Source organism: Tinamus guttatus, unplaced genomic scaffold (genome assembly GCF_059628265.1).
Source record: "Tinamus guttatus ecotype Peru unplaced genomic scaffold, ASM5962826v1 Tinamus_guttatus_pri_ptg000459l, whole genome shotgun sequence".
Lineage (NCBI taxonomy): Eukaryota > Metazoa > Chordata > Aves > Tinamiformes > Tinamidae > Tinamus > Tinamus guttatus.
The window spans coordinates 4,744,608-4,771,407 of NW_028288993.1; the positions used below are offsets into that span (position 1 = coordinate 4,744,608).

The 26,800-nt window shown below is 41.9% G+C and overlaps 3 protein-coding genes across 4 annotated transcripts in view; all 3 read right to left on the reverse strand.

Annotated features, from left to right (window-relative positions):
- The window catches only part of GGT1 (gamma-glutamyltransferase 1), a 112,826-nt gene that overhangs the window by 37,837 nt on the left and 48,189 nt on the right, over positions 1–26,800 (reverse strand). The window lies entirely within an intron of this gene.
- On the reverse strand, positions 2,334–7,625 carry LOC148593098 (coiled-coil domain-containing protein 74B-like). Its single transcript, XM_088532267.1, has 7 exons — positions 7,502–7,625; positions 7,377–7,412; positions 5,678–5,909; positions 5,015–5,225; positions 4,809–4,891; positions 3,816–3,872; positions 2,334–2,583 (listed from the first exon to the last, which is right to left on the reverse strand). Exons 1-7 carry the CDS (start codon positions 7,599–7,601, stop codon positions 2,445–2,447), a joined length of 858 nt encoding a protein of 285 aa, XP_088388393.1. The 5' UTR covers positions 7,602–7,625; the 3' UTR covers positions 2,334–2,444.
- SMPD4 (sphingomyelin phosphodiesterase 4) lies at positions 8,251–25,040 on the reverse strand. 2 transcript variants are annotated; one of them, XM_088532365.1, is made up of 19 exons: positions 25,002–25,040; positions 24,759–24,845; positions 24,150–24,292; positions 23,930–24,005; positions 22,976–23,084; positions 22,290–22,342; positions 21,326–21,477; positions 20,944–21,076; positions 20,414–20,485; positions 16,914–17,003; positions 14,343–14,488; positions 13,824–13,914; positions 12,895–12,995; positions 12,446–12,609; positions 12,081–12,286; positions 11,269–11,502; positions 10,234–10,365; positions 9,949–10,077; positions 8,251–8,793 (listed from the first exon to the last, which is right to left on the reverse strand). In XM_088532365.1, exons 1-19 carry the CDS (start codon positions 25,038–25,040, stop codon positions 8,470–8,472), a joined length of 2,481 nt encoding a protein of 826 aa, XP_088388491.1. In that variant the 3' UTR covers positions 8,251–8,469. The 2 variants fall into 2 exon arrangements, with proteins under 2 accessions (XP_088388491.1, XP_088388492.1); XM_088532366.1 differs by lacking the exon at positions 16,914–17,003.

The following is a 26,800-nucleotide window of genomic DNA, read 5'->3' on the forward strand; positions in this document are numbered from 1 at the left end:
CATCAAGTTCGCTGACAATAAGGTCTCCACGTTTGTATACTCCTCAGCGTGTTCACGTGGAGCATTTAAGGGGACCAAAGGCTGAACGAAATGATTCCCTTTTCTTATTTATCATTGCTTGCGTTGAAAAATTTGGTCTATAGCTTTTGTATGTTTTGGTATTATCTTCTGATTATAGATAAAAAGGAAGCCAAGTGGTGCTGCTGACGGTGTATTTTGAAATCCCAGCAAGAGCCTCCAGGGAGCTGAGCAGCAGGCGCAGGAGACGGTGTCCAGGCTGCGGCGAGCAGGACTGCGGCTTGCACAGGCTGGGAGTGCAGAGGAGGTGCCGGCGCTCAGAGCTGCTGAGGAGGCTCCAAGAGCCCGTTGGGGGCTCTGTGCTGCAGCAAGACCTTTTGTCTGGAGCTGCCGCATGCCGGCTGGCTAGAGCTGCAGAGAGTGTCCTCGCTCTGAGCTGAGAAACTTGCTTCTAGGGTTTCTGTCCTATCAGTTTTGTTTTGCAGGGGAAGAATCACTGATATTTGGGCCAAAAGGGCTGTTACAGTCTGGCTTTGGAAATAGAACAACCATTTCCAATAGCCAGAGCCATGTTAATATCTAGGAGATGAAGGTTGACCCCCATGGATTCTCCCCTTGGTGCTGACCAGCTGTATGAAAAAGGTCAGCAAAAGAAGCATAAAGGAAAAGTCTTTTTGCCTGTAAGTCATATGGTTGTAACACTCACCAGGTGGTGCCTTCCACTCGTTCCTCTGGTCTATTCTGAATGCCTTCCTGAAACCTTAGTTCTGCCCTGGAGTTCTGCCCTGTGTTGGTTCCCTGGCCTTTTTAGCACCTCTCTCGTCTCCTCATACTGTGTGCAGTAGTACTGTGTCCAGTTCTGGGCTCCACAGTACAAGAGGGATGTGGAGCTGCTGGAGAGAGTCCAGTGCAGGGCCACAAGAATGATCAGGGGCCTGGAACATCTGCCCTATGAGGAGAGGCTGAGGGAGCTGGGCCTGTTCAGCTGGAAAAGAGAAGGCTGAGAGGGGACCTGAGCAGTGTCTGTAAGTACCTCAAGGGAGGCAGTGAGGAGGATGGTGCTGGCCTCTTTTCACTGGTGGCCACCAACAGAACTAGAGGTAATGGCCAAAAACTGAAGCATCAAAAGTTCCACAGGAACTTAAGGAAAAATTTCTTAGCAGTGAGGGTGACAGAGCACTGGAACAGGCTGCCCAGAGAGGTTGTGGAGTCTCCTTCTCTGGAGATCTTCAAACCCGCTTGGACGCAGTCCTGTGCCACGTGCTCTAGGTGACCCTACGTGGGCAGGGGGGTTGGACTAGGTGACCTCGAGAGGTCCCTTCCGAGCTTAAGCATTCTACGAGTCTATGAATGGTCCAAATCATTTCCATGATTTAAATGATTTAAATCTAAATGATTTAAATCTAAATCAATGGGCTAAATATGCAGGTTAAGTATTAGATATCAGTCTATGAAGAATTCGTTATTTTTCAGATTTTCATCAAACTGCTGGGTACTGAGGATTTCAGTGCTCAGTTCCTATAAAAGTAGCCTGTTCGTCTATAGCAAAGATCTTTCGGGTTAGGGGATAGGGTTAGGTTTAGGGTTATTTAGGGTTAGGGGTTAGCATTAGGGTTTAGGGTTAGGATTTAGGGTTAGTTTTAGGGGTTAGGGTTAAGAGTTAGGGTTAGGGTTAGGTTTAGGGTTAGGGTTAGGCCAGGCTGCCACACTTAGACACTTAAAGAGTATTCATTTCTTCACAGCTTGTCTAAAACACATGTGCAGACAGATGCAAACCATACTGTAAACATCTTTCAGGCTTTTACGAGGTATTCTGTAATGGCATTTTGAGAGTTGTCTTTGCACTACATTTCAATTTTCTTCAAACAGAATGCAATGAGATGCCGCATGATGCGGATGTGTGGAAAGGAGACATCATAGCGCACACATCAGTATCTCATTTGGGACACAAATCATGAGAACTGTTAAGTGTGACAGGTAACCCTTAGAATGTAAAATGAGTGACTGATTGACAACATAATTGTTTCTTTTCTGATGTTTACAGATTGTGCAAAAGATTAAAAAACAAACATAACAAGCCTATTCCTAAATCCTTGGAAAGATGCCCCAGAATGGGTATAATAGGTATTAATGTTTGGGTGCCTTATCATCTGTCAGGGCATTAAGGGTGAATTCAGAAAATGCACCTAATATGAAATATCTACATATTAATATCTTTCAGAAAAAGACAGAAGTATGTGCTTTCACAAATAAATTCTGAAACCAAAAATACATAAGTTTGATCCTTTACTTTCTTGAATAAATGTCAGGCAAAATGAATTCATAATCAACTTTTACTTGAAATGATGTGGTAACAGCTGAATATCATGCAAGTGTGGTTTGAACTCTCAAAGCAGTCATAAGGAATCAAGATGAAGAAGGGTGAATTAAAATGCAGTTCGATGAAGACGGCTTCTTTGAATAGCCTGGGTTCTCTTCTGTCTCTCAACAAAACCGTTCCCCAGTGTTTGTTTCAGTGGTGGCAAAATTGCTTTTTTTGTAATAGGCACTGGAGCGGCAATCAAACTGCAGAGAGGAATGCAGCAAGTCAATGCACTGTGATTACCCAAATCTATTCTCTTTTTACTTAGGAAAGGCACAGGGATAAGCCACTCTCCTACTGCTGAGCTTGGTGATTTTGTGTGCAAAACTGTCCTAAAGAGCAGGGTGTTTTATGTAGCTGATTAGATTTAACTTCAGAGATAACTTCTCACAAAGCCTTGGTGTTTTGAATGAAGTTTTGTCTTGTTCCTCTGCTTTTCCAAACTTGGTGCCTGAGGCACCTTGTCTCTGTTTAAAATCTAGAATAACAGAAGAGACCTAAGTAGAGGATCTGATCTTCGGTGGAGCTCTGTGTTTTTTGTTTTTGTTTTGTTTTGTTTTCCATTAAATGCAATAGCTGTCCTCTTCTCCAAAAGTGGTAATACTTACTTTCTGAAATACGTTCATGGAAACTGCTAGTTAACAGTATTGACTACTCTCCTCTTTGGCGTAGTTATCATGAAATATATGGTGATGCTTAAATTTGGGAAAGTACATCTCTCTCCACATCCAGAACTATTGACTCCCATGAGAAGACAATGTTTAAACCTCTGACTTGGTTCAGCTCATCATAAAAGATATGAAATGCACTAAAGAGCCAGTGTAACTAGTTCTGTCATAACCATTACCTAAGTACATATTAGTAGTCTAAATGAACCCACTGTCATTTCATTCTGGTAAGAGTTCTACCTCCTAAAAAGATTTTTTTTTTCTTTTTCCCCCCTCCATTTTTTTTTCACTTTTTATGAAATTTAGGATTTTTTTTTGAGAATAATGTCACATATGGGTGGCATCTTAGAGCATCCAATAGCTGAGATGGGCTATAGGAAGCAGTATTGCTCCTGTACTTGTCTTGCATATTAGTCCCTGAGAAAGAGGGACTGTTAATGAATATACAGAGGCAACTTCTGAATTCATTAGTTGATTTCTCTGTGGGTATTCCTCTGAAGTGGTGACTAGGAGTTAAAAAGGAATTCATTTATCTGAAATGGCATTCCCTGAATTTTCTAACCTTTTGAGGTTATCTAGGCTCATCCTTATGCAATCCTGCTGTAAAGGAAGAGCCAGGGGCCTGGGCGGAGTTGAAATTGTGCAAGAAGAATCAATTTTTGGCTTCTTTTTAAGTTTGATAGCATTTTTCAGAGTAAAGATGGAACTGATTGCTTATTAATTACTAAAGTTCAATCATATAGCTGTAACATTTTTTAAGTACTTACCTTTTCCTAGATGTATCCTTGTGTGATACTTTGGGCAAGCGTGTGACTTCTGGATTCCTGAATAAAAATGTTGGCAGATACTTTGGTTACTTTACTCAAGAAAAAGCAGTGGTTGTGCTGACCTGCTAACAACTTTGGGAACAACTTTGGAGGCACTTGAATGTCTGTGCAGGTTATACTGAGGGATAGGACTCCGTCAGATGCCACTTCTCAGCATCTGAGAAGGTGAGTTACAGACCTGGGTAACTTGCTAAATGGAGCCTATTCAAGTTCTGCGGTCAGTGCAGCTGAACAGATACTCTCCTTAAGAACATGAGAGTTTAGGCCATGCCTCTAAATAGGAATTGAATTATAGATAGCTCTGGTTTTAAAGGATCTGAGGTTCTTAATGGAAAAGAAATTGGAGCCTGGATAGTGCTGAGTCTTCCTGTAAACACACTATACTGCAAAGCTTTTGAGCTGTTTTGTTTTATTTTGAAGTTTGGCACAGAAGGATGTAACAGAACCTAATGCCAGGTTCTACGTGGCCAATGTTTTCATGGAATGTGGGTGTTCTCAGTTAGTTTAAGGCTTACTCAGAAATGCGGGAACAATATTATAAAAGAGAAGACTGTGTGTAAAACTTGCTCCCTGTGGCTATGTATAGCCACAAAAATACATATATAAAAATGCTTAAAAGCTGAAGTAGCAATAATACTGTCACTTGCTGGGATGTATAAGTGACAGGCATATCCAGAAATTAATATTCATTTTTTTTTATTTAGTTGTTTTTTTTTTTCCTTACAGAAGTTTGCTAAAATCAGAATATGTGAATGGCTTTTATCCATACAACTAGCACCTCTGTTTTCACTTAACATCCTGTAAATTTCTTGGCAAGAAAAATAATAATAATGAAAAAATCTTTATAAAATAGAGGGGGAAGGGTAAAGCAGTATCTGAGCAAATGCCTCTAGAATCTGTCTAATATTCTTGAAGTGACTTGGAATAGCTTACCCAATTTGAGTGGTGATTAAGTAGTCTTCAGGAATCCTTTCGGTCTTGTGAATGTTTTCCAAACATGATTCTAGATACTCTATCTGAGGAACAGAGTGGAGGAAAGCTCCCAGTCCGCATTTTTGAAGGAATTTACTATTCATCACCAATAATGTGGCTTTTGATAGCTAATAGTAGAGTAGGGGCAGAACCTGCTATAGACTCACCTGTTGGGCCTGCATCTGATTGATGCTCCAGAGCTGGCGAATGATTCCCTGACACTCTGCCAGCGTTGGTGGCTTCCAGTCCCAGGAAGGAAGTGCATTTACTAGGAAGGAACTTGAAGAGGCAGCTGGTAATTGAGTTGCTGTACATGCAATTGGACTTGTCAGTGAAGTTATTGGGGATGTAGCTTTATCAGAAACTTCTCGGTGTTCTCTAGGAAAGTGTTCACAGTTAAGAATCAGATCAGTTTACTTCGTAACAATACGTAGCTATGCAACTTAGCGTAAAGTTAAGACATTAAGACATTGGTCAGTTCTGAGGTATGAATAAATATATATATATTGGGGAGCAGAAGCACTTTCCCACACTTTCTTCAGTAAAGCTGGCTTGTAAAAAGATGCAATGTTTAAGTTGTCTTCTGATCAGTCTTTTTCATTCTGAGTCTACACCATTCACATCACTTAAAAGCAACTAAACTGTGCTATACTGTGAGTTAAAAAGCTTGGTCCCTGCTAGATTTAGATGCACAGTAACTTTCTTTCTCAAATCTATTACATTCTTCTATTTGACATTCATCACATTAAATGGGTCTACATGGAAGGAGACCTGAACATTACTCGTATGGTTGACTTGTGAATTGTTGCATGCTTGGAAGCTGATCATACCTGGGAGGAGCTTCCTCGTTTAGCTTCTCCTGTAGACTGGGTAGCTCCAGTTCTCCAGGCACTACCTGAACTACACGTTCTTCTGCACTTTGTTCGCACTTTCTGGATTGTTTTTTTTGTAGTCTCTGTTTTGGCAAATGCTGAGAAGCTGTAGAGTCACCTGTTCGAAAGTATAATTTGATTTTTTTCCATAAAAAAGGAGCAGCAACAGGATTGCGACAGGCTTGAAGACCTTAGCATCCTCCAGTCAAAAGTATTTAGCAGCCTCAGAGGAAGCCTGCAGCAGCTTGAAGGTACTAAATCTGCACAGGGTTAGATTGTAGAGCGCAGATCACCTTCCAGGTATCTTATTTTGTGCATGTTAAAGTAGGTTTTCTTTGTAGAACTTGTAGACTCCATAAATTAGTGCTAGTCCAAATATAGCTTTGTGTTTCTAAATAGTTCATTTACAATTAGTGATGTGTGTTGATAAAACCAATATAAATGGTAGTAAGGCCTCAGAGGTAAAAAGGTCACATGACTAGACAGTAAAAAACATCTTATTTAATTACCCATTTCTGGTATTTCCATTACCCTACAGGTAAATCTTGCATTTTTATCAGTCTTACATGCTGAACAGTGCCTTGAACTGGTCTTTGCAGAAGGTGAGGTGGAAGCTGTACTATCTGCAGAAAACAAACAAACAAAATCACAGAAATGATGACCTGAGCCACACGACTGCAGAGCTGATTACAGCAGCAGTTTGGGCTCAGGGCTTAAATGAGTTTGCAAAATTAAGGCCTTCAAGTATTAGAATTGTTCAAGCCAAATTTGCAGCGAGACAGTATCTATGGCATCACAGGAAGACACTGACTACTAAGTAGAAAAGACCTTTATTTTTGTGTACTCATTTGGAGCACGGTGAGTGTGTGGCCCCAATACAGCTCTAAAGCTCAAGCAAATTAGTAAATCTTTTTGTTGTTGTTGTTGAAACACATCTTGTTGGAAAATATGGTTATTCCAGGCTTGCTTTTATGATACTGAATGCTTTGATTCCGGTGTCATAGAGGTGGGTCAAACTATTCTGTTTACCTACATTTAACTTAGCTGTTTTTCCACTGAAACTGATTTGCTCCTGACTTTTGTTTCAGTACTTCTCACCGCACTTACTGCTGCATGTTTTTACTGAGTGCAAAATAGTTGTCCTCTTTCCTGGCCCATTTGCCCTTGGCCACTGCTGTGATTGGGATTCCTCCTTGTAACCTCCCTTGTGTCCCCAAGTACCTTTGCTGTCAAGACAACCAGAAACTTGGAGAACGGGAACGGCAGTAAGGGGTGAACCTGAGGAAGGGAGGACAAATCCCCCCTTACCCAGTGTTTGCATGCTCAGAGGGCAGAATCACCTGGTGGGGAGATGGATCCCTTTAGCTGCAGGGGAAATGAGTTTTTCAAGTTAAACAGCGTATCTATGTTTTATTGCTTAGTGCTCTAAACTGTACCTAAACAAGACACTTGATTTAGATCCTTATCCTAAATGAGAAATTGACTTTTTTTTTTTCTCCCAGTTTCTAAATGTGTTCCCTCCAGGAATCTGATATCCCTGCTGTCTCATCTCAGGGTAAGGGGTTTATTTTTATTATTATTTATCATACATCGGGGCTCTAACCATTAAGGCGTCCCTTAAGGCTCGACTAGACGCGCGGCTGCGGGCGGGGCCTACCTGGGGGCCGGGTCATTATGAGCTGATACTGCAGGTCTGCAAGAAAGGGGGGGACGTTCTTTACCTGCGGCCTCCCGGCCCGCGGCCGCCTCGGCCCGCGCCGCCCCCGAGCCCGCGGGCGCTACCTCTGTTCCGCCGCCGGAGCTGCTCCACCTCCTCGTGCAGCTTCGCCAGCGTCTCGGCGTGCAGCCGCCGCACGAAGGCCAGGCCGCGCTCGGCCGCCATGGCCGCCCCGCGCCCGCGGCAACGCTCCCCCGCCGCGGTGGTGGCGCCCGCCTTTGTCCCCGGGCCCCCCTCCCGCGCCCCGCCGTGGTGGCGCCCGCGGCGGCCCCGTGAGGCGGCGCTGGGGGCGGTTTAACGGCCGCCGCCGGAACGGGCGCCGAGGGGCGCTGCCCGGGGCTGCCGTTAGCGGGGCAGGGGGGCAGCGCGGAGGGCCCTCACGGAGCCTTTTCGCACCCTCTGGGCGCCTTTTTAAACTTCTGTGTGGGGTTTTGTTTGTTTGTTTTCAAATGGTGCTGGCTGTGAGCATAGCGATGCAGAGATGAGGCATTTAGGGCCGTGGTTTAACGGACAGGGTGTTGAAGGGCTTGTGGTTGGACTCCATGATCTTGAAGGTCTGTTCCAACCGTAATGATTCTATGAAATCGTGCAGCGGTCACCTCCCAGGGCTAATTCCTGTCTCAGATCCATGGAAAGAGGCTTCAGGAGAGTGGTGTTGCTAAAGTGACAGGTAGCGTACGCTGCAGGCGGTGGGATACGCTCTGCAGGCAGTGGGATACGCGCTGCCATTCCTTCACATGTGTGGTTCGTGGCAGCATTACAAATGGGCAGCTCACACCCCCCACCACCCTCCAAAGAAATCACGTTCACTACGTTCTGTAAGCAAACTTTTATAAAAAATAGAATTTACACTGATCACTTCTGCTGCCCAAAACCAATATCATTCTGTTCATAAAACTTGCTCAACTTTAATATTAAAAAAATACTTTAAGAAAGTCTGATGCAATAACGCAAATGATTTACTTGATGAACCCCAGACTGGTTATCCTGAGAATATTTGTTACAAGTATGAGCTGTGAGAAGGAGAAAGAAACTAGTGTTGATGAGGTTTCCACCCTTCAAAGAATGTCATTAGTATGGCATAAAGGAAATATCCAAACAGGACAATGAATGTGCAACCTACAGGCCCGATGCAGAACCAGGATGCAATGAAGTAGATCATTAACAAGGAACCCAGAGTTCTGTAGCTAGCCAGAAACCTCAGACTGATTCGTGGTCCGTAATTATGGCTCGTCCTGTCCTTCAGCATCGGAGTATACCTCGTTTTCTGGGCGAGGGTTGGGTTGATAAGATGGTAGCGGCAAATTCTGCCAATGAAATCCTCCCTGGAGCACAGTACCTCCATCTGATCAGCAAACTGAGGTAAGAAAAGTTTAAGCATCAGTATTATACTGCAACTGTTATGAAATATCCATATCTTTTTTTTGTGTGTGTGTGTAATTTATGGAATGAAGATAGAGGAGGATTACAGAAGCTACAATACCAAAATACATTTTTAAACAGTAGAACTGCTTCAGTGCATGCTTTCATCATATATATATACAATTCATCAAGCATAAAGAATGCATTTAAAATGTTCTTGATCAATATTTTTACTTTTGTTTTACTTTACTTGCTGACTCATGGTTAACCTGTTGTCAACCAGGACTCCCAAATCCCTCTCCGCGGAGCTGCCTTCCAGCAGGTCAACCCCTAATCTGTCCTGGGGCCTGCATTTTTTCCTCTCCAGGTGCAGGACCCTGCACTTTTCCTTGTTGAACCTCATGAGGTTCCTCTCTGCCCAACTCTCCATCCTGTCTAGGTCTCTCTGAATGGCAGCACAGCCCTCTGGAGTGTTGGCCACTCCACCCAGTTTTGGATGATCTGCAAACTTCCCCAGGGTGCCCTCTGTGCCCTCATCCAGGTGATTGATGAACAAGTTGAACAGCAGCAGGCCCAGTATTGACCCCTGCGGGACACCACTGGCCACAGGCCTCCAACTAGACTCAGCCCCATTTATCAGCACCCTCTGGGCTCTGCCATCCAGCCAGTCCTCAATCCGCTTCACTGTCCACTCGTCCAGTCCACACTTCCCGAGCTTCCCTATGAGGATTTTATGGGAGAGAGTGTTGAAAGCCTTGCTAAAGTCAAGGTAGATAATGTCCATGGCTCTCCCATTGCCCATCCAGCCAGTCACCTCATCATAGAAATCTATGGGGTTTGTCAAACACGACTTTCCCTTGGTGAATCCATGCTGACGACTACTGATCACCTTTCCTTGACATACACAGAGATGTTCTCTAGGATGAGCTGCTCCATCACCTTTCCAGGGATGGAGGTGAGGCTAACCGGCCTGTAGGTTCCCAGGTTCTCCCTCTTGTCCTTTTTGAAGACTGGAGTGACACTGGCTTTCTTCCAGTCCTCGGGCACTTCTCCCACCCTCCATGACCTCTCAAGTGTCATATATATACAGATGCAGTGAAGAACTCTTAATACACAACTAAGTACAAAATGGGACAATGTTTTCACTCACCCTTTGGTTAAGGGCAGAGGATAACCGGAATAGGAGGCGAACAAGAGTAGCGTTTTCGTAACTTCGGATGGGCTGAAGCTCAGTATCTCCTTGATACTGTACCTCAAATCTACGTAAGCCATTTATGATCTAGAAACAGAAAAAAAAAAATCCCTATCTTGTAGCTCCTATCTGATACTGGCATTTCTTAGTCCCAGAAATAGTGCATTTCTCTTCATGTAGAAAGAAAACTTGTTTTCTCAAGAACATTTTAAGGTAGCAACAGGGGAAGCCTTCTTCTCTCACCTGGTATCTGCCAAGAGGTGTAAGAATGAGCCCATCCTCACTCTCAATGCAGTCTGGAAGCTGTTTCTTTCCATTCTCATCCTGAGCTGTCCCACATTTCATCATCATCTGGGTCAGTTGGGCTTCATTCAGCTGCTCAAGAACAACACAGTACTAAACCATGTGTTTGATCTGCCCCCTTCTTCTATTCCATCTGTTCTGCTTTCACAAGCTCCTCAGCAGTGGAAGCCTCCGACCGCCCCAGTATGGGTGCTGAGAACTGCTCAAATAGCAGTTTGATTAGAAATCAGGAGATGAAAATTACCAGGTTTGCCTACGCTCATGAAAGCCCAGGGAATCATAGAATCATAGAATCATAGAATGCTTAAGGTTGGAAGGGACCTCTAGAGATCATCTAGTCCAACCCCCCTGCACACGCAGGGTCACCTAGAGCACGTGGCACAGGACTGCATCCAAGCGGGTTTTGAAGATCTCCAGAGAAGGAGACTCTACAACCTCTCTGGGCAGCCTGTTCCAGTGCTTCCAGTGCCAGGGAAGTGTCGCTCTCTATCCCTTAACTGCTGGAGAGGTGTGAAACAGCTTCTCCTAGGCCAGTTCTGGGAGCCTGTCTGGAATTCTGCTATTTTAACTAAAGAAACAGCTAACTTGCAGTTCCTCTATTCATCCATATCTGCAGTTGTATATTATATTTTCTTAGCTTTTTAAATTTTGAAAGTTTTAGATTGCTTTTAAATGTAAGCCATGCATTGCGTATTTGCGAGCTTGAGAACACGTGCAAGTTGAGGCCCAGGTTGTTACAAACTATACAGTCCAAAAGAGCAGTCAGTTAAGAAAGCCTGGGCTTGATATTTAGAAATTCAGACCACCTACTTCTATTTATACAAAAAGGAGTTTTCAAGTGCTTGGGAAAAGTAGCAATTAAAAATTTTTTAAGCCCAACTTTGCTAGCAGGGTCACTGGATAACCTCTGCCACATAGTACTACACATACTTGTTCATACTGTCTCATAAGAGAATTACAAAAGGCGTTACATACCTTGAAGATTTGACACAAATATTCCAGGGCCTTCTCTAAATATTCATCTGTTTTTCTGATGCTGTCTTGCCCAATTTCATCAAGGTCATTGCCTGTGTAGGATCCATTCATATCGGATGGTGTAAATCGAAACCATGAAAAGAAGGACTGGCTAGACAGTGTCTCTGCAGAGTGGTCTGATATGGATTTTGCTGTCTGCTGGGCCTGGCAAATCAGCTGAGCCAGTTTTAACACCTTAGAGAGGAAAAAAAATGTAATTAAGTCTAGAATATAAAGGTAAAGAACCACTAAACATCAATACAATGATGAAATTCTGCCCCCTGATACTTATCAGTCAGAACAAGCCCAGCAAACTCGCTCTCTTAGTAAACACAGACTTCCACTGGAACAGTAAATTAGTTGCACTTCCAGTAGGACAGAGGCAGTTCTCTGCTGCTGAAACACTTAAAGAAACCCAAGTGCTACTCAGCTTTCTCAGCTACTTTTTCTCCTGCCTTTTTTTCTTACCTGCCTGGCTGCTAGGGAGAGATCAGAAATGTAAGTCTGAGAGGAAATGTTCATCACAGACTGCTCAAAGGGAGCAAGCCCTCCCATTCACAATTCATAATAAGCCCCCCTTATTTTGAAAAAAGCAAGGAGGTTTTTTTGGCTGTACTGGATTGATATTCCTTAGATTAAAAGAAAGCTTTTAAACATACAGTAGTGCAGGAGGTGAAGTTTTCCACTCCTTTTTTGCCAATAGTATAGATGCTGAGGATGGAGAAATGCCTATCAGAATAGAGAGTCTTGCCATGAAACCTGTTGTTTCTTACCAAATTTCTGACTTCTGGGCCAAACATTTGTTTATACTGGAAGTCCTGTCCTTCCAGGCTGTAAACATGACTCTTCACCTTAAATGAGGCATCTGTAATAGTTGGAGGCCATGATGAGAAGAAGCTTCCACTAAGTGTGGGGGTCATAAAAAGTCTATGCTGACGATGGGGAATAACAAGTTCTGGCTCCAGGAATAACTGTTCTCCTAGAATTTGAGAAAAGTAGAAAAGATGATTACATAATATTTTTGTATTGGTTGGGAGACTGGTTACAAAACATCTTACAGCTGCTTTTCTGAAATAGATGTTGTCATTAAGAAGAAAGTACAAGACTAGATAGTGTAAATGTGAGAATTTCCATTTACCTTTAAGGATCATTTCAGCTAGGTTGGGCTGAGCGAAGACTTTGGCTACTCGGAACACCATGAGAGCATTTTTTGGACTGACTAGATCTGTTCGAAGAGCTCGGTTCAGAAATCCTACAAACAGCTTGGTATACATAAGCAGGTTTTCTTGAATGAAGGCAGCCCTATCAAAATGAGTACAGGATTTGTGAGTACAGCTATTTATTGATATTTTTTCTGCCAAATTCATAAAAGGAATGTTTTACACTGTCTCCTGGAAAGGTGACCTCTTTATGCTGAGACAAATAATGTTCCTCTTAAAACAAACCCTTTATGTCATAAGAAATCACCTCTGATCTTGTACAGGAAGGTTGTTGGATGCCTCCTGAAATTATGCTGTTTTATTCAGGATCTGCATAAACTTGAGGCCTGGTTTTGGAAAATTGGAGTGTTTTGTTTTGTTTCCTTACCATTTCTCTGACACAGTGCGAGGCAAGGGCTCTGAACTTTGAGGTGGCTTTTCAGGAGCATACCTCCAAGGCTGTAAGTAACTTAACCACATCTCCAATACCTAAAGCAAAAACACACATTAAAAAACACAGTAGAGTTTGAAAAAGGAGAAAAGTTAGGAGTTTTGTGTGTTTTTGTTTTTTTTGCTTTGAACAGAGTGAATGTCATCTTAGTGACAACTAAAACCTTTAGCAGTAAAGGTCTATGTAATGATCCAAGTATCTTTGAATAAGATTTGAAAGAACTAACACTGTATTCATTAGAACCAGGCTGGACTTTCTATAGCACCCCGAGGCAGAGCTCAAATGGCTACTATAAAAAGGACACTTAGTTAATGACTGCATTTAAGGTGCATTTAAGGTCTAACAGTTCTGATATGCTAAAGTAAAAATAAATGAGATGTTACACTGACAGCATTTCACCTGTCCTCTTGTGTCCCTGAGTACCCACCACACTTAGAAGATGGAGTGGAGTCTTGACTGCATGGAAGCCAAGGAAAACTTTTCATGGCATCTACAAAGATTTCTTGTGAAGTTTTGCCCTATGTTTGTACTTCACAGAAGTATTCACTACTGTGATATAGGCAACTAGCAGTCAGCAACATCTAGCCCTGCTGCACTGCACTTTTGAATTCTTATTGCAAGGGTCGTGGCCTCCTACTGCTTGCAGGACATAGTATTTACAGTATCTTAGTACCATAAATCAGTGTTATATTACTCTTGTTTACAACATACTCTATTAGATACTAAGAAATTAGAATCTCTAAGAACATACCTGTTTTAAAAGCAAAACCTTCTTGGATCTAACAAGCACTCTTTTTTTAAAAGACCAAGAAGTAACAGTTTACACAGCAGTAACTCTATGATTGAGTACAGCCTCAGATACTTACTGCTCTGAAAGAAGCATCCAGAGGCCAGTGGCCAAAACAGTGTTGCAGAAAGATGTAAAGTTTCTGCTGGACAAACCGAGGAATCACCACCCTGCAACAGAGTCAAACACAGCTATGTGTATAAAGCAGGATCAAAAAAAAAATGTTTTTAATCCACAAATGCAAACACAGACCCAACCTTGTACTTTTTCGAATCTACTTCTGGCCATTGAATCACAACTCAAATTCATCTGTAAAATTGATCATTAACCATGGCCAGCATCCTCTCAGTGGTGATTTTTTATTTTTCTTTTTGACTTTTACCAACATACTAACTAACACAATAGCAAGACAGCCCTCTCCTGAAACTGATCTCCCATCTAATAGTCATGAGGGACATAAAATCTACTGAATTATATGCTTTCAAAACATACAGCTATAGTTATCTGTCAAAGAAACCTGACTTCAACCTCTCACTGACAGCAGTTTTCCCAAGGAGAACACCTATATGTTACAGAGACAGGTCATTCGTGTACCTACCTTTTAAACTCTTCTAGGGGGCTAGCTGTGTGGGAGTGGGCTGAAGGGGAGAGAGGCTCTGGTTTCAGGCTGTTGCTAAAAGCATGCAGGTGTTTCACAAGCAGTCTTACCACTAGCACATGCTCTTCAGTGGGTTTGAATGACTCCTACATTCAAAGCAAAAGACAGAAAGGTAATGAGTATTATATGCTAAGCCACCTCAGAAAATGACATAACTCAGAAATGTATAACTTTCAAATGTATAAATTTCAAACTAGCATTTTCTACAGGTGAGCACAGCAGAACAGATAATCTGTGTAGGCTTTTAACTAACCCCTTTCTGAAAAAAGAGTATCTATCTTTCATTACTGTTGTAAGCTGACTGCTGCAGACAGCACAACGGCCAGGGCTCCTGGCTGGCTCTCTACTGAGCTTTCCTTTCTCTGCTGACATGCCTCTGCCTTGTAAGAAAAAAAAAAAAAGAATTCTAGAAAGAGTTATGGTAAGAAGTGACAGTGAGCCACTGTGATGTTGCTAAGAAATGAGCTTGTGTATGGAGGAGCAGGGATATGCAAGAGGTTAAAAAGAAAAAAAGAACAAAAGAAAACACCCTACACCAGAACTGCTCTGCTGCAGTGTCTGTGGACAAAACACCAACCCCTTTGCTGCTGTAATCTTCTTAGGCGTACTGAGGTCATCTCAGTCTACTACTGAAGACAAATTTGAAGAGGGAGGTTGTGGAGTCTTCTTCTTTGGAGATCTTCAAAACCTGCCTGGATGCCACCCTGTGCCACGTGCTCTAGGTGCCCCCTAGAGCACAGGGGTTGGGCTAGACGATCTCTAGAGGTCCCTTCCAACCTCAACCATTCTGTGATTTCATTTATATTCTAAGTCTTGCAGTGCTCACGTGTCTAGAAAGTCAAGAAGACGCCAGCAGCAAGTATAATGGAAGATGCTGAAAGAGTGTATCAGACAGAAGCTGTGAGATGTGTCCGGGATGCCATAATGAAGCCATGCTGAGGTAAGGTTTTGACTATGATTCATAGGAACCCACAAGCATCTTTCTATATAAAGTTTCTGCTTCTTAAATATAGTCAAGAGTGTTTCCAGTGCTATAGCTATACCTTGAATGCTATCCCTTGTTTGCAATGCTCAAGTTAAAACCGATGTGTTTTTATATTCTTAAGCAGGCCAAAAATTTTTCATAAAATTTTATTTCTATGCTCTGGAGTTCACTCCTGGAAAAGATTCAAGGCTTGATGATAGATCTCTTCAGCTGGAAATGCAAGACTCCTCTAAGGGAGAAGATAGTCTGTTATCAGTTCTACTGAAGCTGTTTGAATTCTTGACGTGTCCTGGTAAGTCAGCATGTTTATCTAGAGTGTTGAGAAGGGCATATATAAGATGGGCTTTGAGAAGTTATTTAGTCATAGGATTTTAGATCTCCAAAAGCAATTAGAGAGGTTGAGTATCCTGCTGCAGGTCTTGAATAGGTGTCATTTTCAAATCTCAAGGCGTGTGAAAATTGGTGACCCTTCAAGGTTCCTTTAGAACTTAAAAAATCACCAGTAGGACTTTTCAGTACATCATTTAACATCACACTAATATTTTTTCAATTAGTAATTCTTATAATTCCTTCTCAGCCTGGATTACCGGTATGATAATATAGTTGTTTAAAAGGTATTTTCCTTCCAGCTGTATTCATTGACAAACCTTAGCTTACAGGATGCACTCATACCATTCTTTTTTCTAACTTGGCAAATAGATAAACCTAATAGTAAAAAAGATCTTAAAGCAAGTAGTAGCTATTGTTTTCCCTTGTTTTCCTTTTCCAGAAGTACCTTGAGCTTCTTCATACGAAAGTAAAGTATTAAACAGCAGGAAAATTCCACCTTATGCTAAGTAAGAGTTTTATAGAGCACATGCTCTGCCATCCCCTTTCCCAAAGTGAAGACCCAATGAATCAAGGGCTGAAGTAGGAAAAGAGGACCCAATAATCTGTTCCAACAGGAAAGTTTTTTGCATGCACATTTCCTAAACAATCTGCAAGTGTACCTCTTTGGTCGTTTTGCAAAGCTGGGCATTCAGGTTCAGGCTGTCAGGACAAATTTAGCACGAATTACACTGGACTTTCTGGTAGAAACTAGATGTTACCTACCTTCATTTTAGGTGACAGTCATGCAAGTTCTGATCTTCTCTTCTGTGCATGGTTTGTTTAAACAAGTAGTGTAAGAGAGCAAAAATCTACCACCACTGAAGCCACTTTTCGTGTCAAGAACATTAGCATAGCTGATGCACAAACCTCTTTTATGATGCATTACAGAGATACATCTCTGAAAATGGAGCTCCCAGATAGTCCTCCTGATAATCTAGTATTTTAATTGTTTTCTCTGTAGGCTTCACTAGGGTGTCTCAGTAGCTGCTCTCACTGAAAATTTTGGAAATCTCAATGCAGTGTTCTCAATCAAATTGTAAAACTGCACCTTATCTGGACAGCAGCTTTTTCTGCTAGCGCCAATTAATACACTTTGCAGATTATATGATGGAACAAGATTTTTTTAAAAAGGAAACAAAATGAAAAGATGGTAATACTTGGTATGCGTGGAGGGCCTGGTAGCTGGATTGGGCAGGACTACCGTGGTGTTTACTGGAGATACTGAGTCGGTAGTGGAGAACCTCCAGCTGAGACAACAGAAACAAAAAAGGAAGGGGGGTAGGGGAAAAAAGAGAGAAGAGAGCAAGAGAAAAAAAAAGTGAGAATGAGCCCAAGGAAGAAGGGTGGGGGGAAAAAATGAACGTCACAAATACAGTCAGGGACAACATATCACAATAACAACTGCAGCCACAGTATCCTCTTCTTATGTTCAGTAGCTGGATTCCACAGTATTTCATATTCTTGATTATCTTGGAAATGTAACTGACATGATGTTGGGATGGGATCCCAGTGAACCTGGGAGCAGGTGTCAAAATAACAGAGCTGGGAGAGGGCTCCTTTCTTTGCCACTCCCAGAGCAAACAGGAGGGTTTTTGTTTGTTTATTTGTTTTTGTTTTGTTTGGTTTGTTTTTTTTTTGAGAGACAAGGTTTGTATGCTGGGAAAAAACTCCAATACTTTTGTCTTCCCAAGGAATAGGAAAAGAAAATGGTGGGGTTTTTTTCCTCTTTTTCAGAATCCCTGTGAACCTCTCCAGTAGCTTTCCAGTCTGGCAAAGCCCAGGCTTCTCTTTCTACTTAGAGGTCTTTGGGGAGGGTGACAGGTCTTGCAAAGAGCCTCAAAAGAGGAAATTGCTTCTACTTCTAAGAAAGTATCACATGTATGAAAAGGCATAGACCTAACATACAGTGGTATATGCTGATACAAAAGGCAGCGAGCCTTAACACTGAAATCCTGGAATCCACAGCCTGATTTCTCCTTGAAGGAGCAAGGTAAGGAGTACTTTTATGACTCTGTGGTGAACAGGATACTGTAGCGACAGTAACATAGATGTATGAAATTAATGAAAAAACAAAACAAAAGGATGTACACTGTTAAACAGAGACCCCAGTGAGTACTGTCAGGCATCTAAACCAACTTTCCACATCACACCTCTTCTGTCTTTGAACAGCCTCTACCTAATGGCTTCCAGAGTCAGTTTGGTGTCTTTTGGTTCTACGCTCTTACAAGAGCGGTAGCATTTTCACTGCAAGCTCCCCAACAGCACAAACACATCTTCTGCTTCTTAAACAGCTCTCCTGCCACAGCCACGGGCAAGAGGCAGAGTCTTGGGTGGTCCACATGCAGTGCGGGGTCTGTGTCACCTGGCACTGGAAGGGCAGCAAGCGTTACATAAAATTGTATCAAATATCTTTTGAAGGATTCATTGTGATTACAGCAGAAAGAAATAGGAAAAGAGATGTTGCACGCTTGGGCTCTGGAACATCCAAGAAAGGGACAGCAACGTAACAGAACGGGAAAAATAGGAATTCATGGGGAGAAAAACTCAAACCCAGCATAGTAAATAGTGTCAACCTCGGGTTTACACCAGATCCAGGATGAATTCAAAGCAGTAAAATAGAAAGTATATCTTTGCAAAAGAAATTCTTTACTGTTCATTCCCTTTCCTCTCTTCTACTTCTAAAGAGAAGTCTGTGATGAAATTAATTATTTTTAGAGATATATCATTTCTCAAGACACTTCACACAAGGAAGTTAGATGTCTGGGATCTGGCTTAGCCCATCAAGGCAAATAAGGCTGGTTGCTGGAAAAAGAACAAGTTTTGTGGAGCCTCGTCCCATCTTCCAATAGAGGTATGTGGCTGGTTTTACTCACTAATGGTCAAACATCCAAACATGAGATCCCTTGTCACTAATTACTCCTCCTTCCATGTGCATAGAAAGCTAAATGCAATCAGGTGAATCTGCATACTTAAAATAATTTTAAGAATAAGGTTTAGGGTGATCTTGGATTTCCAGTCAAGCACCTTATGTTAAAACAAAACAAGTATATTTCTACACATTTTGCTCCCTCATTTGAGCACCTGAGAAGCAGACTCTGCTCCTTCAGCCCACCCTGCAACCTGTCTACAAAGCTTAGTTTAAGCACCACTGAGTTAAGCACCACTGAGTTACGAAACAGTCCTGTCCCACACTCCAAGGGAACATTTCCTCAGTCCTCCTCCCAAAAGATCCTATGTCCCTTTCTGCACGTCACGGGGAGTTCCAGTTCCCTACACATGCTTCCTGGCCCCAAGAAATGAAGACATTTTTCTACATGCCCATTATTATTTTTCATCAGGGATTAATAGAAAGTATCACCAGGAGACTGTGGCCTCAGTCTGCTTCTCATGTCTAGGAGAGGATCCTGAAGTTGATTATTTTACAGAACTTTAAGATCTACTTAAAGAATTCCACTGTAACATTCAGAATTACTGTCTAAACTGCTGCTCCCCTACTGTAGGAAGAGAACATCTGAGATACAGAGGGTGAACAGAGGAGAGAAGTTTAAAGCATTTCATTATTTCTGAACTAAGCACAGCGCTTCATGCACAGAGAGTGGACAGACAGACAGAGCAGTTACTTCAAGCAAAGCCTTTCCATCACTGGTGCACAGCCATGCTACTGGGAGTCCCAAATGGAGACTTTGCAGTATTAGTGAGAGTTTGCAGTTTGACCTCAACTTTAATCTTAAGACAAAACCCACCATATTTCAGCTCTCCAATGTTCTTCCCCAACAAAACACATGTAAATTTGCTATTTTATAGCCTAATGAAGAACAAGAATTTCTTGCTCCATCAATTCTCATATTACTGTTTTGCCTAGGAATAAATCCTGGGTTGCTTTTATATTTCTCTCTCTTTCTATAAGAGTCCCACTAGGAACCAGAGGGAATTCTGAAGACCAACACTTTCTTCTTTAATTCTCTATATCTTTACAGTGTCTTTAATCTTAGCCTCCCTAAATCATCCAAGTTTTTGGTTTTTGCATCCATTGAACAGGCCACCAAAAACTGCTTAAAACAGTGTACTTGTAAGATGTTCCAAACCTACATAGCTAAAGAACTGCTTCAGACTGCTTTCTGGTAAAAAGCAGTATACTTTTAATAATTAGTATTTTGGAATATGAAATAACAAAAATGGTTCATTTGCTAAAAAACAAAGGACAATTTAGTAACTACTTAAATTTGGATTTATGCTATAAAATGATTACAGATCTTTTTTAACCATTGCTATCATTGCTAGAAATCAATCTTAGGTTTTTTTTTAGCAGATGTCTTATACTTGTGGGATTTAATACTATGTTTTACAGTATGATCTTCCTAGTTATTAATGCTTTGATTGTTAGCATTCAGATTGTTGTGATCATCCCACAAACTCATTTAAAAACAAAACTAACACCACAACTCTTGCAAAAAAAGCAATCTGGATGACGCAAACACTTATTCACAACATATTTTGTAACTGGCATTAGCAGTTTTGGCATATTCATGGAGATACTCTCATAAATTATTTTCTTCTATTGGACTAATCTACTATAAAGTTCTCCATAAATATGGGAATTTGCCCCAACGTAAGTCAACAATCAGCTGACATTCATTAATAAAGTTCAAGCTATTACCTTGACATGGGGGGACTGCATTTTCTGATACATTTCCAGTGAATAATGGTGAAGCCACATTTCAACAAAGATCTGCAAAACAAATATTTTTCTCAACTAGGGGAGAAAAAAACAGAAAGATCCAGGACTTGTTAGTCATAAATCAGATAAAAGGAAGGTTGTGATATTTAAAACCTGATCTATACTTGCAAAGAGGCACCTATTCAGCGATGTTTCAGGGTGTCATCAGATGAATGCAAGTGACTGAGTCAGCAAACTGTTAGAATTTAAGATTAATAATTCACTTCAGTAACATAGCCATTCTGCTAAAAGAAGTTCCTGAGTCCAGAAACTCCTTTCCTATTCCCCAGGGCTGAATGGAAGCAACTTCTCTGAAGTCAACCCTTGCTTACAGCATAGAATTCATGTAAAATTAAAAAGGAATCAAGCTTTAGATAGAAACACATCTCTGAAAAAATATTCCTCAGCTAGTAGCAAAATTCCTTAGTTAGTAGTTCATTTTTTCCAGCCCAGCCCTAGCTCCAACTCACCTGGAGCAGTGTTTCTGATCTCCAGATCTCCTGGGAAGCTGGGTCAGCGTTCACAGAAGGCTGATGGGCGATGTGCCTCTTGAGCAAGCTGGTGTGGTGTATGCCATAGGAAGTGAAAGGCACTGCTGGAGACCTGCAGAGAAGGGAGGTCATTAAGCCTCAGCGAAGGGAAGGTATCATGACTTTAGAAACTGGAAAACAATCTTTAAAAAGTAAAGCTGCATAGTTGTTTAAGTGAATATAATTCTATGTATTTTCTAATTGTATATTGCATATACATCATAAACAGTAGATTTGTTTTCTTCTTGTTAGAAATTCAGCTCCAGCAATCCAGACTTTGTAAGCAGTGCCCCCCCTTCTGCCTTGGTACTGCAGTCATTACCTGGGGGTAGGTGAAGGGATGGCTCCCCCAGGATTGGAAGAAGGTGGAGGAAGGACACTTCCTTCTGTAGGTAGGAAACACTTCAGGTAAGTGTCCACCAAGATGAAATAAGCACTGTTGGAAGGGCTGACATGATGGGTGATGGACGAGTTCTGAAATAGATATGCACACGATATACTCTGGGTCGTATACCTCTTACTTTAAGTCATCACTAGGAATTGTCTGCTACATGTCATTGCAGAAGTTGTAAAATGAAATTCCATACTGGATATTTTCAGGCTTGAAGATTTATGAGTTATTGTCAAGGTTTAATGGAAGCACTGTTCATATCATGAAGTGCTCTACATCTGGCAACATGTAATGGTGTTTTGTTCACTCATCCTTAAATTTACAAATTGGAAAACTGCCAAGGGTAAGAAAAATTAATTACAGTTGTTTAAAGACTCTCTGTTAGCATTAACACAATGTGGTCCTGTTTAATATAAATAAGCAGAAGTCCAAGGTTTACCATGGATGATTCTACAACAGAGACACTGGTGAGCAAAGGTATATACAGTACCAAATGTGGCAATTAACTGCAGGAGAAACATAGTTGTAGTAGTGAATATAAGAAACTATGATGTTACGTGGCACTGGCAGCAAAAGAGGAACCAAATAACCAGATGCCACAGTATACAACTGTGTCTATAAATGGTGTTACGGGAGGAAGGGAAAGGGAATTCTGTTGGAGGCTATTCCCAGCTTCATGTTGGTATGTTGTTGGACAGACTGCTAACTGATGTGTTTAAGATAGGCATGTTGTCCATCTGTAGTATTACATTGTTTCCTTAGAGAGCTGAAGCAGAGCAGTAACAATCTTCTGAAGGTATGGATAAAACACTGTGTTCAGTCTAGTGGATGGCACCTCACAAGACTTAAGAAATCACTGCAGTATATTAAAGGAAAGATGGCAAAAGGTTCTTACCTTCTGTGTAATCAAACTAATTGCAAAGTAAAACATGTAATATTCAAATGGATCTGGAGAGCAGAGTCAAGGATCACATATAAAAGCAGATAAAGTTGTTAGACATCCGAGGGTGCTGAAACATCCGAGGGTGCTGACTGGACACTAAATGTTGATGCTAAGTTAACTTGCTATAACTTAACAGCAAATCTAACTTTTGACTTTCTTACTTTCCAGCTGACAACCATATTTTGGTAAAATTTAGGTTTTTAATCTGTGTGGCATAGTACATTTATATTATTTTTCCTAGCACATTAAATTATCTCAAACTGCAACCAATACAGCTGCAGCAAGTCTGCTTCCAACAATGATGCAAGCTGCGGTGTTAACATGCCCTTGGCTTCTTCTGTCTTATTACATAAAGAGTAGTTACTAAGCCTGCAGCATGACATCTAGGCCCTACTGAAGTCATTGGCAATTTTGCTGTTGACTTCAATAAAGCCGGAAGTTCTCCCACCACGGTTTTTATAAAGATGACAAACACTTTTTTCACTGGAATCTAAATTTTCCTACCAGTGATTAGTCCAAACTGTGCAGCACCACAGTGAATCACTACAGATGTGTAACAAATATACAACAGAAATGCTTCTTGATCTCTTAATTTTAGATATTTAAAAGGTGTTAAATTTCAACTGCTAAAAGGATACTGAGAGCCAAATTCAAACCTAAACCACCAGATGAGGGAAACTGGACTTTGTTGTGGTATAACGAACATTCTGGTAGGACCTGCTCTTGTATTGAAGCCTTCACAGGACCCTGAAAGACAGTAATGAAATATCAAGCTGGCTTCTCACAATACTTGCAAAGTTCTGCTGCATTCCAGCTTTTTGGGACCATATCAACATTTAGATCAGTGGGAGTTCACTGCATTGTAGTAGTTACTTATGCAGATGAGTATTCCTTTGATAACTGCTGATTTTGTCATAGAAAATGAGTATTTCAATTTAAGATAAAAAGAAACCTCCAGCAAGACTTTCAGTTGGGTGGGATCAGCAGAAGGCTGGTGTCCATCCGAGAATTTTTTTCAGGTAACTGAGCTGTGGAATAATGACTACCTTAAGTGACAGTTCCTTGGTTTAGACTGTAAAACTACCTGGATCAGTTTCTAGTTAGAAGGTATCTGGTAGCAACAGAAGAAATGGACTGAGACGATTCTTCAGGTAACATTTTTGCATGGCTGTGAAATGTTGCACTTGATGTTAGGATATAATTTGTCTTCAGACACAAAGCATTGCCAGGGAAGGCACTGCTCCCTGATGAGCTTGGAAAACTATTTTTAATCCTACAACTACTAGTAACCAAGCTAAGCACACTGTCTTCTCTGGGGTCTGAGTAAGAAATACAGCAGGTGTTTTCTGACTGAACAGTACAGAGATCTGGCCCACATTTTCACATGCAAACAGCCACCAACTCTTACAGAATTTATGACAGACTTCTCCTCTAACATCCTTTTAAATAAAAGAGCATGCTATAATCTTAAAGCAGGCAGACTTAATGCACAATATAGGCTGTGGTATAAAGTGCATACAACTTTCCAGCAGATGCAGCAACTTAATTATCCCTCCATATAGGTTTTTTTTTTTCTCTCTCCAGTTACTCACTGGAAGATAGGAGACTGGGAAGTCATATCTGTACTCTTCTGCTTGGAGTTTGTAAACCAGCTTCATCATTGGGCCACTGCAAACAAGCATCAGAAAAGAAATCCATGGTGATCAGCCTCTATTTTCTCACTTCTGTGAAGGTATATTTGCACAAAGGGAAAAAGATCAAACACTATTTATTCACTGTGTTTTCTTTCTGTGCTGAAATTAACGGTTTTACCTGGGATCTAGAAAATCCAAAGCCACAGAATATTCAGTAGGGTTTGTTCTCCCCTGCAAACAACGAAGATTCCAGCCTACAATAATGCCATCCAGGCTGCCAAAAATGTTCTCCACCAGCCACGGGAAGATCCCATGCAGTTCCTGTAGGGAAAACAGAAATAGCTTCCTTTTTTTTTTTTTTAATGTATATACTTCTTCACTCGAACCACCTCTGTTGCAGGCACTAGAAGGTACAGGAAGCTCTTTGCCACCTATTAACTAAACAGGATTAGTTATTGCTGTTTCCAGAACACTATGCAGAGCTTCCATTAGAAGCAACTACGGCAATTACAGGATATCTATCCTGATCCCTGGGGCTGTGATGTTATTGAAGGGCACTGTGCTTAGCTTTGAGCCTTATTTGAAGCAGCAATTTTCCTTATAGGCTGAAACTGAAACATATGAACTGAAGCTATTTTTTGTTAAGTAGTGGGAAACTTTTTTAAATTCTGGGAAATACAGGGTTCATACTGTTATGCTTAAGGTCCTCAGAGCTTGTGAAAAATGACATGGGGGCAAAACGAAACAACAGTGATATGAAAGGCTGGGCGGCGCGGCGGCCGCTCACCTTGGCCGGGAACTCCTCGATGAGCGTCTCCAGCTCGTGGCACCTCTGCACGAAGGGCTTGTTCACGCAGTCCGCCTTCAGCGTGGCCTGGCGGGGCAAGGAGAGCGCTCAGAGGCCGGGCCAGGCCGGGCCGGGCCGCGGAAGGGCTGCGCGGCCCGGCCCGCTGCGAGGCCCCGGGCGGCCGCCTCGGGGGGCCGCGGCTGCCGCAGGGCCCCGGGGGCGGCCCCGCGCGGCGCCACTCACCAGCAGGAAGCTGGGCTGCTGCAGCGGCGGCGCGGCCATGGCGGCGGGGAGGGCGCCGGCTGCCGCGGCCTCCTCGGGACGGGACGGGACGGGACGGGACGGAGCCTCCCCCGCTGCCCCCCGTTCCCAACGGCCGCCTGGCACCGGCGCCGCCGCTGACGTCAGCGGCGCGCGCGAGTGACGCTGCTGGGCAGGCGGCGCCGCTGCCAGGGCGGGAGCGCGCGGCGAGGGAGGGAAACCCGGGGTGTCGTGAGGGAAAAGGGAGCGTTTTTTAACGGGAGCGCCCAGAACACCACCTCAGAGACGGGGCCCCGCGGCGCGGCGCCCTTAGGCCGCAGGAGCGCGCGGCTTTCTGCGCGTTACTGCTTGGGAGGCGGCAAAATGGTGCCTTTTGTTAGAGAAATCGGTGTGTGAGAAATGGGCAGAAAAGCTGCCTGCCGCTCATCTCTGATAAATCTGGGGATTTCAGGGAAGTTCTGGAAAACCAGGGGAATGCTCGTGTTGCGCCAGCAATCAGAGAAGTAATTCCAGTCAAAGGTTTTGAAAAGAATAATTTTGTAAAATGCCAAGGATGCAATAAGCTAACATCAGTCCAAACGATTTCTAGAAAATATTAGAATTTGGATAGATTTTTTTTTTCTTAAGGTACACAAGTTTTGTTGGAAAAGGTCAATGTGATTAAAATACAGATTTTTGTGATGCTTTTCATGGTGTTTTATGCTAAATGCAGAAATAGTTGGGTGAAATTACCTGTTTTATGTTATGTAGGATATCAAACCAAGATATTATGGCCCTATTCCATTCTTAAGTATTGAAACAAAACATGAAATGTCTTAGAAATAAGAATAAAAGAATTCCTTTTCAAACATAAGCTCTGATCCTGCAAAGTAACTTATTATTTGAGTTTGATATGATTATTTGCAGTGTAAGATGAATCAATATTGCATAATGTTTACAGATAAGAATTAAAAATGACACATTTTTTCCTGATGTTGATGCCTGCTTCCGTTGACTATAGAGAAGACCATCTGACAGCCTTAGACAGCCACACATGATATAATGCCAGGGCATTTATCTGCCTTTTTTTTTATTATTATCCTTGCCTTTTTTTTTTTTTTTTTTTTATAACACGTATGATTTTTAACAAACTTCTCCTATTTTGAGTATATCAAGCAGCTACTAGATGATAGAGACTTCTTTAATGTCTACGAGTGCATGTTTAAATGTGAGCTTTTGAGCTATATTTGCTGTGATACGTCTACTTACATATATAGTGTGAGTGTGTGTGTGTATGTGTGTATGTACATATATATATATATGTAGGTAGGTATATGGGCAGCTATATACATATATATAGTACGCCCATATACATACCTATGGCCTAGATGGGATGCTGGCCATGATACAAATGTGCATGTGCGAAAGGAGACTGTTGCTTACTGTGAATAAACGTTTTATTGAAGGCTCCCTCCTCCAGGTGGGGATAAAGAGCTATTTTAGTTCCTGAAAAAATCTGTTGCGGCTTGGTGATGGCAGAGCTCTGCATTGCGTTTATTTAGCTCTACAAGTTATGGGTAAGATTGCCAGGAGTTATGGAAACAATAAGCCTACTGTATTTTTGGTGCATAATTAATTTGGAGAAAGAAAATGGCTAGAAATAAATGACTGTGTTCAGTGGATGAATAAATAGAAACAGAACAGTGGAGGTGCTTAGCAAGAATGTCTCAGTAAACACTTGTGCAGTTAGTAAGAAAACTGGCAAAATTTTGTCAAATATTTTTTCCTAACTTTGGAAACTG